The 18,519-nt window shown below is 27.2% G+C and overlaps 3 protein-coding genes across 3 annotated transcripts in view; 2 read left to right on the top strand and 1 right to left on the bottom strand.

Annotated features, from left to right (window-relative positions):
- The first annotated feature begins 1,874 nt into the window (after positions 1–1,874).
- LOC101513362 (uncharacterized) lies at positions 1,875–3,428 on the top strand. Its single transcript, XM_004495877.3, has 2 exons — positions 1,875–2,338; positions 2,440–3,428. The coding sequence occupies exons 1-2, from the start codon at positions 2,152–2,154 to the stop codon at positions 3,159–3,161; spliced, it is 909 nt and encodes a 302-aa protein (XP_004495934.1). The 5' UTR covers positions 1,875–2,151; the 3' UTR covers positions 3,162–3,428.
- An 8,856-nt stretch (positions 3,429–12,284) lies between these two features.
- Positions 12,285–14,348, top strand: LOC101513038 (large ribosomal subunit protein eL19z-like). The gene is made up of 5 exons (XM_004495876.4): positions 12,285–12,450; positions 13,108–13,230; positions 13,547–13,860; positions 14,019–14,074; positions 14,151–14,348. The coding sequence occupies exons 1-5, from the start codon at positions 12,339–12,341 to the stop codon at positions 14,173–14,175; spliced, it is 630 nt and encodes a 209-aa protein (XP_004495933.1). The 5' UTR covers positions 12,285–12,338; the 3' UTR covers positions 14,176–14,348.
- Positions 14,349–16,650: 2,302 nt separating this feature from the next.
- Positions 16,651–18,519, bottom strand: part of LOC101512712 (fumarate hydratase 1, mitochondrial) — an 8,087-nt gene continuing 6,218 nt past the window's right edge. Inside the window, exons 13-17 of the mRNA XM_004495875.4 lie at positions 18,090–18,185; positions 17,466–17,564; positions 17,350–17,379; positions 17,205–17,270; positions 16,651–16,941 (exon numbers count right to left, since the gene is read on the bottom strand). Coding sequence (XP_004495932.1) covers positions 16,855–16,941; positions 17,205–17,270; positions 17,350–17,379; positions 17,466–17,564; positions 18,090–18,185 — 378 coding nt within the window. The 3' untranslated portion in view covers positions 16,651–16,854. The remainder of the gene's footprint in view (positions 16,942–17,204; positions 17,271–17,349; positions 17,380–17,465; positions 17,565–18,089; positions 18,186–18,519) is intronic.

The following is an 18,519-nucleotide window of genomic DNA, read 5'->3' as shown; positions in this document are numbered from 1 at the left end:
TCAACTCGTCGACCCTCCATAAAAAGGAACGACTTGAGATTTTTAACTTTATACCTCTAATTGAACTACCTCATTCTAATTCTTTTAGACAAGTTAATAATAGAACATAGTCGAAACTAGACAGGTCAATTTATCAGCTTGGCGTAAAAACAAGCCGCATGATATTTTCAATGTTACAACTCTAATTTGTATGTCCGTTTTTAAACATGTTAATAATCGAACATATTAAAATGGAAGAGGTTGATCCATTTTGCTATTCCTACTTGAATGCAGAATTTTCAAGATAAAGGTTTCTAATTTTTATTATTTAATATGTGTCTTTAACATTTGAAAAAAATATATATTGAAATATTAAATTCAAAATTAATTAAAAAATATTTAAAAATATCATCATTAGATTCAAGATACTTGACTGAGCATTTTGCCTAAAGGCTTTTTGAATATAAGGCCACTTGCGAATTCATCAACCTACTCTCATAAACTCATATAACATACTATCATTAATATTAATAATAAAATGGATGCTAAGAAGTAGCTCAAAATTTTTGTTGAGAAACTAAAAAAATTGTATAAAAATTATTAAAATTAAAATTTAAAAAAAAAATAAATATATATCACTCCCAGAATTAAATTTTCAATTTTAGCATTTTACTAAGTGCATTTGAGACAATCATCATAATCTCCCTAATGATATTACAAAGTAACAAACGTTATATTAATACAATAAAATTAAGTATTAAAATTCCCATGTGTAGCTATATTTCATTTGGTTTAGTTTTAAAAAATTCAAAGTTCTTTGCTTTTGTCGGAAAGAATCGATCAATTACTATCATCTAAATTTGTGTGCTTACTTTGGTCGCATTTTGACCTAGTAAAAGTCTAAAAACTAGGAGAATTTGGTATTTTTATTTTTAATAAGATATTTTGAAATTTGTTTTTCTTAAAGGGATATTAAGGAAAATAGTCCCATAAAATTTTACATATACTAATAAAAATAAATAGTGATTTTTCACAGCAATAATAATATTTAATAAATAGTGTATTGATATGAACATTTTTTATTTTTAAACCGATATTTTATATATAAATATGTTTAACTTTTTATTTTTCAAAAGATTTAATAGTATTGACTTAATATAAAGATAATAATAAATGAATATTAATTATCGTGAGTAGATGTCCATTTGCTTCTACATTTAATAAGAAGTCAGTAAATAGTAAGATTAAATGCTTTTAATAATCATTATGTTACATTATCAAGTTTTATGAGTTATAAAACTTATTTATGATGAATAGGACTCCTATATTGTAAAATGGATACTGGAAGAGAATAATAAAATATATTTTCAGTTTCTATTTATATATCATCTTGTTTTTTAGTTTATTTTATAATACGTTATCAGCATCAAACTCTAATCAATTAAGATTTAAAAGTTTAGAACATGTAACATTGTTAAAAGAAGTGATTTAGTCTAAATCAAATGGACGGATTAAGTATTATATAAGTATCCTTATAGTCTAGATCAAATAAGAAGTATTACGAACATATGAATTATATGCACATTTGTGTTTGCTTTCTACCTTCTATAAGTATCCTTAAGTCTCATTATTAAATTACTTTATTGATCATATATTAGTTCATTCATACTTTTGTAAGTTATAAAACTTTTATGAAATAATACCTTGATTAATATCATTTTAATAAAAATAAAAGAAATATATTCTCAAAACTCAAATTATGGAATCAACGTGAATTTGATAATTATTTGAACTTTAAAAATTATAAATGATAAAAAAGTTAGATTATATTTTTCAAAAGTATAGTTGATAATTTAATAATATTTAAATGTTGTTGTTCCAATGTAAGCAGAAGCGAGGAAGGCAAAAGTAAAAGACAATACGAATTTTGGCGGCCTAGGAAGTTTCATGTCACATCTGTAATGCACTCTTCTTCGCATATTTTTCCAGCTACATATACCCTCCAAATCTATCCACATCTTGTCATACTCACACTTCACAACACAACACAACAAATTCTACTTCCTCAATAGTAACAAACTCATATTCATTGCGCCTTCTCACAACACCAATATCCAACCCCCAAACCTTTGTTTACCACACGCTAATCAATAATCATCCTCGTAACATAATATGTGTGGCGGTGCTATCATCGCTGACTTCATACCTCGCCGTGGAGGCCGCCGTCTCACGGCCTCTGAACTCTGGCCTTCCTCCTTCGGTCAACAGAAAGACTCAGATTTCGATTTTTCTCAAACAGGTGGTGATCAACAAACACCACCACCACCACCCACTCTCAAAAGATCCTACACTCCCACAGGTTAGTCACTCTTCTTAACTGAAATATCATTTTCTTTCGTTTTCTCATTTATTTATTTGATATGTTTAAGATTTTTCTGAATGGAGTTTTTCATCAAACAGTTAGTGAGCAAGTAGAGAAACCGGTGAAAAAACAGAGGAAAAACCTCTACAGAGGAATCCGACAACGTCCATGGGGAAAATGGGCTGCAGAAATACGCGATCCGAGAAAAGGGGTTCGTGTTTGGCTTGGTACATTCAACACTGCTGAAGAAGCTGCTAGAGCCTATGATCGAGAAGCACGAAAAATCCGTGGCAAAAAAGCCAAAGTCAATTTCCCCAATGACGATGATGATTATTCTTCTTCCATTAAAGTTCGTCGTTACAACAATCCACCGATTAAACCCCCAATCATTCCCCTCTATCAGCAACAACAATACCCAAAAAATCTGAACTTGGAGTTTGGTTATGATCTGAACCAAACTGACACAGTTCATTCTCAAGTGGGTGCTATCAACACTGATTCGTTTATCATATCTGGTAATGATGAAACTTCAGAGGTTGGTAATGGCTACTCGACAATGGAGTTTAATCAGAATGAAAACGGTTATTTTGTTGGTGTTGTTAATGAGAATGAGAAAGAGAAAGAGAAAGAGAAAGAAAGAGAGATAGAACAACAAGAGCAAGAAGCAGCAAAGAGCGAGGTTCAGGAGCTGTCGGATGAATTGATGGCGTACGAGGATTATATGAAGTTTTATCAGATTCCGTACTATGGTGGACAATTTATGCCGTCGCCAAACATTGTTCAAGAAAGTGTGGTTGGTGATTTATGGAGCTTCGATTGATAATGATATATAACTGGTTTTCAAAGCTTCTTCTGTGAACACATAATTTTTCATTTCTAATGATTTGGTTTATCTCTCTCTGTTTTTGCCTTAGGATGGATGAAATTGTAAATTTGGGTACTTGGTAAGAATTTGTGTATGAATTTCGTTTCTCTTAGTTTATTTTTGTTTTTGTCTTTTAGAGTTTGATTTCAAGTTTTGTTCAATTGTATTTCTTTTGGCGTTTAACCAATATGAAATTAACAATGTTTCAATTCCGATTACAAATTTTGTTTAGGTTATTTTAATTATGATTTGATTTTTGTATATTTCATTTGATTCCACTTGTTAATCGTGGTATGTCGTCTCCGTCCCTAGTTTGAGCATGTATTTGGGACGGACCTAGGAATTTATGAAACCGGGGGCAGAAAGTTTAATAATCATTTTTCTATTAGTTGAATACATTCAATATAAAATAGTTAAATATATACTAGTCATCTACGTCATTTATTTCAAACTTTTAAACAATCCTTATCACAATGTAAAGAATCAAACTATGAACTAGAAAATCATCTTCTTTTTCAGCCTATTATTCACAATCTTTATAATAAAAAATGATTTACCTTTTATCTCTTTTGAAGTCAAACTTATGTACTTGCAGGTTTTTGGATGATTGTTGCAAATATCTTTATTATATCGTGAGAATTTCTCTCATAAAATATTACAATTTTTTAATGAATTAAATATAAATTTTTAATTTCTTTAAACTTAAAATTTTACTTTTTTTTTGTTAATTTTTTAAAATATTTGTAAGAAAAATGTTTAAAATATTCTAAACATGACAAAAATAAAATTTCAAATATTTTAAAAAAACATATCAATTGATTAAAAAAAAAAAAAAGTTGAGACTTAAAGATTAAAAAATATCTTATAGAAATTAAAAATAAAAATAATATATTAAAAATTTATTTGACTTTATTAAAATATATATATTGAATATGTGCTTCTCAAAACCACCTCATAATATATTATTAATATATATATTTGAGTATGTGCTTTTCAAAACCACGTCTATAAAGTAGTAGTAACTAAATAACTTTTATTTACTGCATATCAATATTATATTATATATGATATACGTCTACAAAATTTATAGCAGGGAGTTGCCTTAGCCCGTAGCCCCATACTAGCCCCTATGTGGTTCCGTCCTTGGATGCGATTAAATCAGATATTAATATTTAAACGGGAATACTTTTTTAATCTAATTTAAAACCGTCTAGTGTTTCAACGTGACGAAATTCTACTTACTATACAGTTGATGCAAATGTTTATGTTTATACTACCCGATTGTGGCAAATGTCTTTTTTTACTCCCACAAATGTTAATAGTAAATGAATAAGTTTTATTTTTTAATTAAATCAATTTTGTTTTGCATGATTCGTTAATAAGAGTTTTTAGTGGTGTAAAATTAATCTATATCTGACAATGCGTCAACTATTTTTTTTATTAGATAAATAAGATTTTCTTAAGTGTCATCACAAGGGGATTTTTTTATTTATAAATAATTAAAAAAATACCAATATACCTCTTTTTGACATAGCAATCTACCCTTTATGGGACTAGTAGGATGATGGATTTGCAAAAGCCATTACTTCCTCAATTGTCTCAAAATAAGCAATTTTTTTTAATTTTTAATATATTATTTTTCAATTATATTATTTAATTAATAAATATTATTTTTAAAGTAATATTTTTTTTATATTTTTATAGCATTGACAATACATTAACATCTAACAAGAATACTTTAATAAAGTTAATATTTTTTTTATTTATACAATTTTTTTTAATATATGTAAAAAATCAGATGACTTAGTTATTATGAAATAATAACATATTTCATACTATATGTATTTATTTTATTTTAATAAAAAAATATCAAATAAAAATAAAAACTAATAATAATATAATTTATTAAAATATACAAAAAAAATTATCCAATTGATAATTCTGTAGCGTTGAAAATATATAATATACAATTTTTTCTTCAACCTACCTTAATAAGATATGTGTTTTAAAGAGAATTTAAAATGAATTCGGGTTTTACTATATTATAACTATTGCTAATTTTTGTCTTCCAATCTTGTATCCATAAATATAAATGTTTGGTAATAATTTAGTAAAAATGTTGTTAAAAATCACAAATCAATGGTGAAGATCAAATAATGTGTTTTAATGTAAGGGAAAATAATATTTTATAAATATTTTATTTTATTTTTTACGGAAATTTTTTAATGGTATGTTGTGTATAAAATGGATAGCCTAATATACCTTAATATATTTGGAGTCTATTATACTTTGATTTTTTGAATGATCTAGTACAAAAAGGTGATGTGACGAAAAAGTGGTATATTCTGGTAATGTAATGGAAAAAAGGCGTAAAGTGTAGGAATCCAATGGCGCAGCTAGTTTTGTGTTCTAAAGCTGTTGGTTTCAAACACATTTCTCTTTCAGGAACAAAATAAAAAAAATAATAAAAACAAAACAAAACAAAAGCCAGACAATCAGAAAACTTTGGGATGGGGTGTAGTGCCACAACTACTACCGTTATTATTAGGGTGCCAAAATGAGTTAACGTGTCCACCTTGTTCTCTTCTAGTCACCAACTCATCTAAAATTGATTGGAATGAACGATATGAGATGAGTAACTCACTTTTTCTTTTTTTAACAAAAATAAATAAATAGACTTTTGAAAACTCCACATGTATGGTTACAGCCAAATACCCAATATTAGCGCGTGTTGGGAGTAAGGCATACGACGAGCAGCAACATGTTGGAACTCAATAGTGTGTTTGTTTGTCAATAATACAACAAATAAACATGTAGAATTATTAGTACTCGAATACTCCATCTATTTTAAAGTATTGTTTGAGATTTTATACACATATTAAAAATACAATAATAAATAAATAAATAAATAAATAAACAACAATAATTATTTTATCAAATCATTTTTATTATTTATTGATATATTTTTTAAATGAAACGAAGATTTTTGCAGGTATTGGACAATAAAATTCAAATATTTTTTTTTCTTTTTATAATGACACTTATTTTGAACCGAACTATTAGATTAGTTGATGGATTTATATAAAAATATCTAAAATAATATATTATAATTAATTAAGTAAAAAAATTATTGACATGTCAAACTATTCTACTTTTTTTTAACTAGTCTGATGACTAAACTTACACGCATTAAATAAACAAAAGTGAAGATTTATGAGTTTCAACATGATACTTTGAATATTAATGTTTCTGCAACTATCAACTGATCATACTTATAGAACTTTACTTAACTCTCGTTACTGCATACTGTTTTTTATTACATAGGCAAAATGGTTCTACATGTATTGAAATGTTTACGATCGGAACGCGCTAAGTCAAATGACATAACAACAATAATATTTGAGTATCCTAAATTTTGAAATTCCCGGTTCAACACTTTATTTTATTTCAACATATCTCTTTTTATTATAGCAAGAACACAATACATAAATAATCAACACTTTATTCAATATAACGGTGTAAATACTCTCTTCGACTTTAAATATAAATAAAAAATTAAATAAACTTTACATAAATTTAGTTTAAACTAGTGTAGATGAGCATGGGTCTTGCACACGATAGAAAAATGATTATTTAAATATAATTAAAAATATTTTTATATTAATGTTATTATGGAATTTAATAAATATAAATTGATTGTATAAAATAGTTTGACATTAATATTCTGTAAAATTTATTCCTTTTATTTCATTTAATATTAATAAAAGTTAATAATATATATAATATTCTTTTTAAAAAAAATTACAATATTTAGTCCAATTTGTTTAAATAGCCCATAGTTCTTGATTTACATTATTATGTCTTTATTAAAAAAAATGAATTCAACTAAAAAAACGTCTAACCAGCTATGGTTAGGGGTGTTCATGGTGTAAAACTGAACTGCATTGGACCGTATTAATAATTTGGTTCAGTTATTAAAAATTATTTTTAAATCAAGTTCAGTGCAGTTCTGAACTAGTTTAAAACTGGTTTATAAATATAAACTAGTTTAATATTTTAAATAAATTTTTAGTTAAATTCAATTTCAAAATAGTTATTTGAAAAAAGAATCATGAAATTCTTTTGATAAAAAAGTATCAATTTTTGTTCGAGAAAAATAAATATAAAAAAAAATTGATAAATTCAAAAATTTTGCAAGAAAAAAATGATTTAATTCTTTTTTTTAAAAGAAAGTTTTAATATTTCCTATATCTTTTTTCAAGAAAAATATATTTTGAAAATTTTGTAAGAAAAAAAAATATTAAATTGAGATTAAAAAAAATTGAAAATTTTTAAACTGATTTTTAAAATAAGTTTAATTAATCGAATTGTTTTAAATATGTGGTGCAATTTATAAACCATTTAAATAATTTTGTTTATTGTAATGCAATGCAATCTAATTTATTAATTTGATTCAATTAACTATATTTTTTTACAACTCTAGATATGATCCGATATATATAAAAAGAGAATTTTGATAGAAATATAGTGGTTTTTGGAACCCATGCCTAACACGAATGATGTAATTGCCAACTTAAATTTTAATGAAATGTCTTTTGTAATTATTTTATAATTGAATTTGATTCATTTTATTTTTAAAAAATTTAGTGTCATTAAATAATCATTGTGATGATATTTTAGTGTTACATCTACTCAACATTAAATTGTCCGTAACACTTTAACCTATGTGTATATATAGATCGGAATAATATATAAAATAATAATTTTATTAAAAGAGATTGGACAACGAAATACTTCATATTTTTTTATTGGTTTTAATTTATTTTAAAATATAAACAAAAATGTGTTTGACAAAGTTAATTTGTTTGATTTAAATTATAACAATATATATTAATATTATTAAATTAATTTTTATTAATATTGTAAGATAAAAGAAGTATAAAAAATTAAATTACATAAAAGTTATGTATATTGTGATTTATATGAAGTCCAAATACGCATATGAGTGTGATATGAATATGCGAAAATTTAGAATACCTCAAACACGCTAAACAAAATTGTTATTAAAAAATATTGATATTTTTCGTTAGAATATAACTATAATAATAACTATTTTCACAATGTATTTTAACTTGCACATTAATATATCAACAAAATTATCATTAAAATAATTATCGATTTTATGCAATAACCAATAATTTAAAAATATTTTTCATTGTCTCTTGTACCATCATCTACAAAAAGAACCATAATTTTTAAATCTAGTTCATCAAGAGATAATTTTTATAATTCAATAATTTTAACACCATTTTGAAATAGATAATGTGCATCTTCTGTGAGACAGTGATGTCCTAAAAGAATTTATTGTACCTCATAAATATTAGATAAAATATTTTTAAAAAAATAAAGTTAATAATTTTGATACTTCTATGATACATATCCACGATATTTATAGTATATATCGATATTAGATACATATTTCATACATGATATGTCTCTGATTTTAAAATATTAGAATTTTGTAGGTCTATAATATCATCACTATATCGACGCAACACTCATGTAATTACAAGTACACAAAATAATTAATTGTCAAATCAAAATTAGACGGTTTAAAGTTTTTTTATTATAAAAATCGAAAACTCATTCTCTATAAAATAAAATAAAAAATATCAAAAATTAAATTTAACAAACAAGTTTGAGTCTATCGGCCAATTTTATATTTGGGGCACTCTACCTTCGAGGCTTGTGTAAGAATTTTTTATCATGTATCCCTAAATTATCTTTGTACCTCAATAAACTAAAGAAAAAGACATAAATGTCTCCATATACATATATATTAAAAGTTATAGATTTTCACCATTTCACTATTTAATTTTGCCAATGCATAAGTGAGTAAAAATAATTTCATTTTTTTTAGAAGTTTTTTTTCAAGTTTTCTAGTACACAAGGTACACTCTTGAAAACTTAAAAAAAGTTTTTCGGTATTGAAGACCATTTTTGAAAATATTTTTTGAAGTTTTCCAGAAGCATCGGAAAACTTTAACCCACAAGTTTTTCAGAAGTTCTTTTTAATTTATTTTTTCAACTCGTTTTTTTTAAAGATGTGTACATTAAATTTTTTGCACTAGTTTTACAGATACATGAGTTTATTGACACACAACTTTTTAACTTTCTGTATCGGAAAATTTTAAAAAAGATTTTCGGTAGATACTTTTTTAACCTTGGAAAATTTTAACTAGTAGACACCTTTTTAACCTTCGGTACCGAAAAATTTAAAAAAAAAATTCGATAAACATCTTTTTAATCTTTTGTATTGGAAATCTTTTATGTATCGAAAAATTTGAATTATTTAACAGTTGATAAAACAGTAAAACAAAATCAAGAGTATATTTGATATTTTTAAAAAGTTGTGGAAGTATAGATCTAAATATAGGGGAATATATTAAAAAATTTCTTATGTAAATATGTGACTCTCTTTAAATTTATATTTGGAACCCTTGTTTGTGTCTTGTTTGCTTTTAATCTTCTAATGTTTGTAGTTAAACTGTCGATTTTACGAGGCCTTAACATCTACGCCTTAGGCCACATGTTAGGACCTTAAAAAACTCCAAAGCAAAATGTAGCCCATTCATTTGATCCCCCAATTCTAAAATTGACCCACAGGTCTAAATTGCTTTTTCACAAATTTGTTTTTTGGGACGAATTTTCTAAAAAATTATTTTCTCAAATAATTTATTTATAAAAAATATTATTATTTTTCATAACTAAACAATTTTTTTTATATAAGAATGAACTAAAGTGTTATTGAGTGACAAAAAAAATGAGGCCACCAAGTCCTTTAAAAGCCCATAAAAAAAATAATATGGTTGGTGCAAAAAATAATTTATCTTAAAAGAGCTATAATATAATACAATATAATATAATATAAAGAAGTTGATGTTCATCTAACCTCTCATATTTGTCTATTTTGTTTTATTATCGAAAATTATATACAATAAAATTGAATAAAAATCTCATTAGAGGATTTAAATATTTTGAATTTTTTTTACCACTTTAAATTTGGGTTTGAATTGTACATGTTATTGTGAGGGTAAAAACAAAGAAGCAATAAAAGTAAATAATATAAATAAAAATGAAATATTATTTTAATTTTAAAACTGCGACGAAAAGAAACAATACTTCTCTATTTTTTTAAACATATATAATTTGTATTATATGTAATAATTATATATACATTATTTTGCATTATAATATTCAAATTCTAGTCACTTTTTCTTTTATTTTAAATTAAAATATTTTATATTATAATTAACATATATAAATAATTGTCTGGAACATAGTCAATACTAAAATATTTATATATTTTCAAAGATACTAAATTAACAGAATTAATATACTTTAAAGACTATTTGTTATATTTATATATTTTAGAGAGTAAATTAAAGAAAATGTGGTAATTTAAGGACTAAATTAACAATTTTTAAATTCAATGTTGGTTTAAAAAATTATGATTCTGATTTAAAATTAGTTGACAGATGTTCAAATGAAGGCCATCTAAATAAAAGTTGCAATCTGATCAACTAAAAGTACATAGAAATTTGTATATAAAATTTAATACTATAATATATTTATTCAATAATAATAATCATGTGAGAGAATTATAATTTGTGACCTTTAAACGTTGTAAATGAAAATTATTTTTTGCCGATGATTATAGTTGAGTATGGATATGATCAAGAAAAGAAAAACTCGATCACAAAATAATACTTTTTCAACTTATATATAGTAGAATATCCCCATTCTTTCATGCCAAAGTTTAATACATAATAATGAAATAAATAAATATTAATTCGTATATAGAATTACTTTACAAAAAACACAAAACTGAAAAAAAGAAATACAACGAAATATAAAGAACCAATTCAACAATGAGTCTATTGTATTCTTCACCAATCTTTAATGCCATACACAAAACAACTGTTTCTTGTGGTGGTTGTCATTGCTCCACCATATTTATATATATAGTAAAAAGTAGGCATACTTAAATGGTAAATGACTAGTACTATCACCCGCTCGTGAAATCATTTAATTATACTTCATGCGAAAAGTCTACTAAGCTTTAAATTTACAAAACTCAAAATAGAATCAAAATTATATTAGATAATATCTAATGTGTTTAATATAGTATCAATTATTCAATATTATTTTATTATGTAAAATGAAGTATGGTAAAAAAATACAAATAGCGAAAACATACAAGTTATAAAAATAATTTTTTTCCACTCATCTTCCTATGTTTTTGAGAGATATGGAAATGACTTCTTAACCAACTTCTAATAAACTAATAAATTATATAATTTTTGTTTTCTTTAAAAATTTGTTTCGTACAAAATAACTTCACTAATTTGAATTCCTTTAATGTATCACATGATTTTCCTTAAATGCATCACATAATTTTGGATGTATTTCCTTCGAGACACGAGAGTGAAAACATCAAGTAATCTATTAAATTATATGTCCACAAAAAAATTGAGTATAACTAAATTCACAAATTTATCTGTATTCACAAACACTCTTATATATAGGATTACGTGTACGGACAGTGTAATTTTTTTTTTAAATTGAATTTTATACTTCCATACTTTGACTCCTACCTCATAATCATTGAAAAATCCAATTTTGCCACTATAATTTTTGAAAATTTTGTACTCCATATAAATACAAAATTTTCGGTATGAAATTTTATTTTCCAAAAAATTGATTTAGAAATTAACATACCACCAAAAATTTCATTATGAGAAAGTTTTTTTTGCATGGTATGTGAAAAACACGGAGAAAGTTTCTACAACGATATTTTTTAAAATTAATGCAGAAATTGTTAAATATGGTTTATGAAATCCAATTTCTCAAATATTTAAAATATAAAACTCGTATTGAAGAATATTCAATGAAAAGGCCCATTGGACCAAAACAAGCCCAGCTAAAAGTCAAATGAACTTGCCCTGCACGCACAAAAAAAAAAATAGTTGTAAAAACCTAGGGTTACTGAGGTAGGAGATATATATAGCCTCCTTCCACCGCCAGCATATCAAACCCGAGAGAGAGAGAGTGTGTCTGTGTGAGGTAACGATGGTGTCGCTGAAACTTCAGAAGCGGCTCGCCTCTAGCGTCCTCAAGTGTGGTCGTGGCAAGGTTTGGCTTGACCCTAATGAGGTCAATGAAATTTCCATGGCCAATTCTCGTAAGTATTTCTCTCTGTTATGTATTTTTTCCCCCTCTCTGGTTACGATGTTGATTTGTTTTAATGGATTCTGTTTTATGTATTTTAATAATTATGAAAATGTTTGTATGGTTTGTTTTAGTCATGAAATGTTTTATTTTGTTTGAATGAGTAGCAACCTTTGAAACATTCCAACATTTAGATTAAAACATAAATTAATTCTATATTGTTTGCAGTGCGTTCACTTCTTTGGTATTTAGCAGATAAAATATTTTCATTTTAGAAGCTAGGTTTTATTATTTTGTATAGATTGATAGTTTGTCTTTTATACTTAGTTGTCTGCCTTTATTAGCTTGGATGTTTGATTAGCTTTTTTCAATTGAGAAAAATTGGATGTTATTCAACCCGATTGTTGTTTTGAATTTACACTAATTTGATCTTAAGGTTGATCAAAATGCCCAATTTATTCATTTTCTTGTTAACTTTGTCATTGAAATCCTTTCCCCCCAACTATAGAGGTAATTCTCTTTTGTTTTACAGTTTGAGGTACTGTGCTATTAAATATATGTAGTATTTTCTGAGTATGTTGTAGGAACCTATCATACTGTATGTCATTTGTACATATTATTTATTTAGTATACAAATATGTTCTTTAGCTTTGTGGGTTTTCTTTTACAGGCCAAAACATCAGAAAGTTGGTTAAGGATGGATTTATCATCAGGAAGCCAACTAAGATTCACTCCCGCTCTCGTGCTAGGCGTATGAAGGAGGCCAAGAGGAAGGGACGTCATTCTGGATATGGTATTTAACTTTTTCTCAACTTCAAAAAAGTTTCATGTCAATTGAATATTGATGTTACATGCAGTCCCTGTTAGTTTGCAAGGTCGTTCATGTGTAGTCGTCTAGTAATTATCGTTCACTTCAGTATAGGAGACACTCTACTTTGTTGGATATATCAGTATAATAATTGTGCTGACTAGTACAAGTTGCATAATTGTTATACATTAGTTTATATAACAAGTTGCTTCTTATATGCAACATGAATTATTATATGGGTACTAGCAGTAGTTGAAAATGCATTATTTAGTAATGATAATTGTTGCTTAATGATGTATAGGTAAGCGCAAGGGAACAAGAGAGGCAAGACTTCCCACCAAAATCCTTTGGATGAGGAGGATGCGTGTCCTTAGGAGGTTGCTCCGCAAGTACAGAGAAGCAAAGAAGATTGACAAACATATGTACCATGATATGTACATGAAGGTTAAGGGTAATGTCTTCAAGAACAAGAGAGTCCTAATGGAGAGTATTCACAAGTCTAAGGCTGAGAAGGCAAGAGAGAAGACATTATCTGATCAGTTTGAAGCCAAGAGGGCAAAGAATAAGGCTAGCAGGGAAAGGAAATTTGCCAGGAGAGAAGAACGCTTTGCTCAAGTGAGTTCCATTATATTTTGATTATATATTACTTATATATATTGGTATTTATATTTTTAATCACTGTATTTAGCTGTTATATGGCATCTAGAATTATCTCCCAACTCTACACTCTGGCATTAAGGAAATTGACCATTTTACCTCTCTATGATGTACAGGGTCCCGGTGAGAAGCCTGCCCCAGCTCCAGCTGTAGCTGCAACCCAACCAGCCCAGTGAGTAACAAGACATTGTTGTTTTTTTGGTTTAATATTTCTGATATGTTATCTAAATGTGTGTTTTTCTTTGCAGAGCACCAAAGAAGTCCAAGAAGTAAATCATTTATTCAGAGGTCTGAGTATTTCATTTTAGAGTGTTAGTTTTATTTGAGTTGTATAAGTACCCTTTGTATTTGGATTATTTTTTGTTTCCATTTTTGGTATGGAGATGAATTTTGTCAAGAAATACTACTGTTATTTTATGATCCAGTTATGAAGTTCGTTTTCTCCATTCTATTCTTACTTACCAGGTGCCATTTTCTCCATAAATTTATACTAAGTGCACTTAAATGTCCAGTTCCTGATTCGTTCAGTTGAGGTTAAATGAGAACTTAACTTGAGAGGGAAACTTGCTCAGTTTCAAATCGAATATATATACAAAAACTTATATCATCTCCGGTCTACATTCTAACATCAATCTCTTGCTATCCGCTATGAACCAAGTTGACCTTCATTTTGTGCAACTATCCTTGTCTCGTTTTCCGTTTAGCCATGCAACAGCCTTAGCTTTTTTTTCAATAGAAATTTTGTTAGCAGCTAAAAGGAACTTTTCATCACTGTCAGTAGTTAAAACTCATTCCGCTAATTAATTGTATGTTTGATATTTATAATGAGAATTGATTTTTATAGAATTAATTTTGGTCAAAGGTGAGATGAATTTAAATTTCTGTTTAGATAGTTGGAATAATAATTTGTTTTAAATGTCTTATTATTAATTTGGTTTTTAGATTGAGAATTTTAAACTTAGGACCTATTTGTGAAAAACTCATGTTAACAAAAATACAAGGGTAATTTAACGACCTTCACTGTATTTTAAATCCAAATTAAAAAATTGTATAAAATTGTGTTATCTATATGAATAAAAGATGTTAAAATAACAGTGAGTCCTTTTAGTTCGTAAATGTGTATGGTATTAATAGTCGTTGAATAGATTCAAATATGGTTTTTGTTGGACAATTTAAATAATTAAGTTACTAACAAAAAGGAATATTGAAGATCTATTTGCAATTTTAATATATAATGACTATTTTTATACAAAAAATAAATTAAAACAATTTAAGCAATCAAATAATACATAGAGAACATAAGCATGGTTTCGCTCAAGAAAACAGGTTCCATAAATTTAACATGTGCATAGTGTTCACATGCATATAAAATAGATAAATAAGGAAAAGGTATAAAATAATTGTCTAATACAAAGGCATAATATTAGTTATATAGCCAAATATCAATCTCCTTGTTAAAAATAATAAAAATTGATTCCATTTCACCCTAGAAGCTACAAATAGGAGCTTCCATATAAAATTGAGCTTGTGCCTTGAATCGATTTATCTTGCTTAATGTCATACATAATAAAAAAAATAAACAAATCACGTTTAGGCAGCCACACATATCAAGATTACAATGTGCAACCAAACCGTTACTAAATAATTCTGTCACATTTAGTTGCTCACAAATAATTGCGTTTAACAGCCATCAAAACCTAACGATGCTTTTCATTAACTTTAGAGGTTGTTTTTTTGGTTGTTTTATTAAAATATGCGCCAATTTTATTCCCTAGTAAGAAGAGATTTTTGAATTGAACATTTATATACATTATTATAAATAATAAATTGTCAAAAATATTTATATTATTTTTATAAATTCATCTTTATTAATTAATATTTTATTTTGTTTTTATAACAATAATTTACTTTAAAAATATCTTATCAATATAAAATAAATACATTTTACAAAATGTAAAAAGTAATTATCTATGACCATGAACTTCTTGTCTCCCTCAACTACCTTGAATTTTAGAAATTAAGTTCTCTACACTTAATTATATAAGTTTTTTTTTTTCATCAAATTTCATTCTTTACTACAACCAAGAAAAAATATATAATTTAGATTTAAATACGTTTTTAGTTTCTTAAATTTATCAATTGTGTGATTTTAGATTTCCGTAGTTTATTTTGAACAATTTTCATCTGTGACATTTACCCTGTTATGATTTCATTGCCCCATACAATACTGCATTCACACCTAATAGTTTCTCCTTTTCCAACCCTTCTCTTTCCATTGTGAATGTACATTTAAATGCTTCCTTCGCAAGATATTAATTTGTTAATTTTAATAAAAAATGAAAGAGAAGATTGAGTGAGGAAAATTCACAAACAAAATGATAGGTGTCCCAAACAAGCTAGACAGTAGAGATGTGGACCCAACCAAGTTTGTACCGAACGACATAAGAGTGATGTTCAAAATTCTCGCCACCACATCAATAACCTTCAGTGCCTTCTTCTTTATAGATAAAATCGTTGCTTTTAGTATTGTTGTCTTCGTGGTTGTCACACATTTGAGCCAACAATAACAATTTTTAAGAAAGACGAGACAAATGTTGAATATGATTTTTGTTATTACAATTGTTTACAAACTTCCTTTCCCTTTTATTACAACAACATGTGATGATTATTACTAGTGTGACGATTATTTCGCACCATTAAGAAATTTAAGGGGCTAAAAGTGCATTTAAGACTATAATTTATACGGAATAAACAAAAAAATTCCTTTATTTCTTGTCTCTCTAAAAATTTGGAGGATCTCTTTCCTCAAGAATGCCGACTAAGAAAGTCAATCATTGAGGTTTATGGATTACCATTCCCCAATTGATTCCATGGATAAGCTTAAAAAATGTTAAATCTGAGACGAAGCTGATGAGGAACCAATAATCATTAAAACAAAACATCATATGATAATCAATCAGATGGGCCAATCATTTTTTCAGGCACCACAAGACTGTCGAATTCTTCAGAGCTCAGGACTCCAAGCTTCAATGCAGCTTCCTATACAATCATTTCAATTTCAATACTTCAGAAATTTTGATGAAACAACATTTAGAAATTATTTAATATAGGAATAAATTCATCCACACAAACATCACTACTGTCAATGACACAAACCAAGAGTAAAAATGGTACTTGCAGAGGTAAATGCTTCTAAAATTAAATTTTGTTAAGAATTAAAGTCCTTTTCATTTAAATATTTTTAGGGAGAGGTCAAGTTACCGAAGACAAACACAAAAATAAGAATAACAAGGTATCATCACCTTAAGTGTAGTCCCTTCTTTGTGGGCTGTCTTGGCAACTGCTGCTGCCTTGTCATAACCAATTTTCTGGAACAGACAAATTAAATTCAGTTTCAAACGTATGTGAGATTTAAGGAGTGGCAGGATAAGACAGGAGGAAACTTACTGGGTTCAAGGATGTGACCAGCATCAGTGACTGAAAGGTGTAACAACAGCATACATTAGATTAAGGGTTCGAGCAACTTGGTACGTGACTTTGTTTCAAATAAATTATCTACTCACCTCATGCAGTAACTTTGAAATTCTCTCTCTATTAGCTTGAATACCTCTTACACAATTCTTTTCAAAGGAAGCAGATGAATCTCCAAGAAGTCTCAGTGACTACATATCAAAATCAATATTATCAGTATTTAAGTACATCTTTGTGGTATTCCATATATTACATAAATTTGGAATTAATACAAAAGCCAACAGGTGCCCTTATAGTTTACACACCCCGGATTTATCTTCTTTTTTGGGCTATTACCATATATCACATTACCATGTCATCACAGACCACATAAGCAGCATAAAAAAATACAGCATACGTATCTTTCCTTCCCATTTTCTACTTTTCCAACATAGCAAAGAGTTTGTTTAACTTTCCAGTCCAAGTCCATCTGACTTGCATCAGAAAAATAGCTGATGCCAAACTGACAGAAAGGAAGTACAGATTGAAACATTTGCTCCAATGCACAACATTAAGTGGTGCTTCAACAATTTCTTTTTCTATGCAACAAGTTTGGACCAGTTAAAAAATTTAGTGTATTACATATTTGAACCAAATTAAAAGCTAGCCAGAAGTTCCACGTTTCAGTGATTTATATATTAGAAATAACAAAACAAGACAAATGATATGAACCATACATGAAGGAGACAACTGGCAATCACTGGCTTGAATACATTGAGCTCAAAATGACCATTTGATGCACCCACAGTGATTGCAACATGGTTTCCCATGACCTGAAACGTATGGATTATATAACATCTATTCAGAAATAGTAACTTTTAAGGAACAAAATAACCAAAACTAAAAAATCAAAGATAGAATTCGAAGAGAATGTAAGAAAAAGAGCACAAATAACTGTATTATTCAATAATCAAGGGACTTCAACAGTGATCTCCAGAGCTCAAGTAACTGTATTATCCAATAATCAAGGTACTTCAACAGTGATCTCCAGAGCTCAAAGCTCCAACAGAAGACTATTCCCCTGCATACCCAGCCTTTTGCTAAAAAATCTTCTCCCCTTTTTCTGCTTAGCACTTCCCTCTTAATACTACTAGTGACACACTCTTT

Source organism: Cicer arietinum, chromosome 4, assembly GCF_000331145.2.
Source record: "Cicer arietinum cultivar CDC Frontier isolate Library 1 chromosome 4, Cicar.CDCFrontier_v2.0, whole genome shotgun sequence".
NCBI classification, from domain to species: Eukaryota; Viridiplantae; Streptophyta; class Magnoliopsida; order Fabales; family Fabaceae; genus Cicer; species Cicer arietinum.
This window is presented reverse-complemented; position numbering and strand designations above follow the sequence as displayed.

Bases quoted from the DNA above. Each gene is read 5' to 3' on its own strand.
- LOC101513362 (XM_004495877.3), top strand. From the start codon at position 2,152: ATGTGTGGCGGTGCTATCATCGCTGACTTCATACCTCGCCGTGGAGGC. The intron at 2,339-2,439 runs GTTAGTCACTCT...TTCATCAAACAG, and splicing joins AAGATCCTACACTCCCACAG to TTAGTGAGCAAGTAGAGAAA.
- LOC101513038 (XM_004495876.4), top strand. From the start codon at position 12,339: ATGGTGTCGCTGAAACTTCAGAAGCGGCTCGCCTCTAGCGTCCTCAAG. The intron at 12,451-13,107 runs GTAAGTATTTCT...TTTCTTTTACAG, and splicing joins AATTTCCATGGCCAATTCTC to GCCAAAACATCAGAAAGTTG. The intron at 13,231-13,546 runs GTATTTAACTTT...AATGATGTATAG, and splicing joins GGGACGTCATTCTGGATATG to GTAAGCGCAAGGGAACAAGA.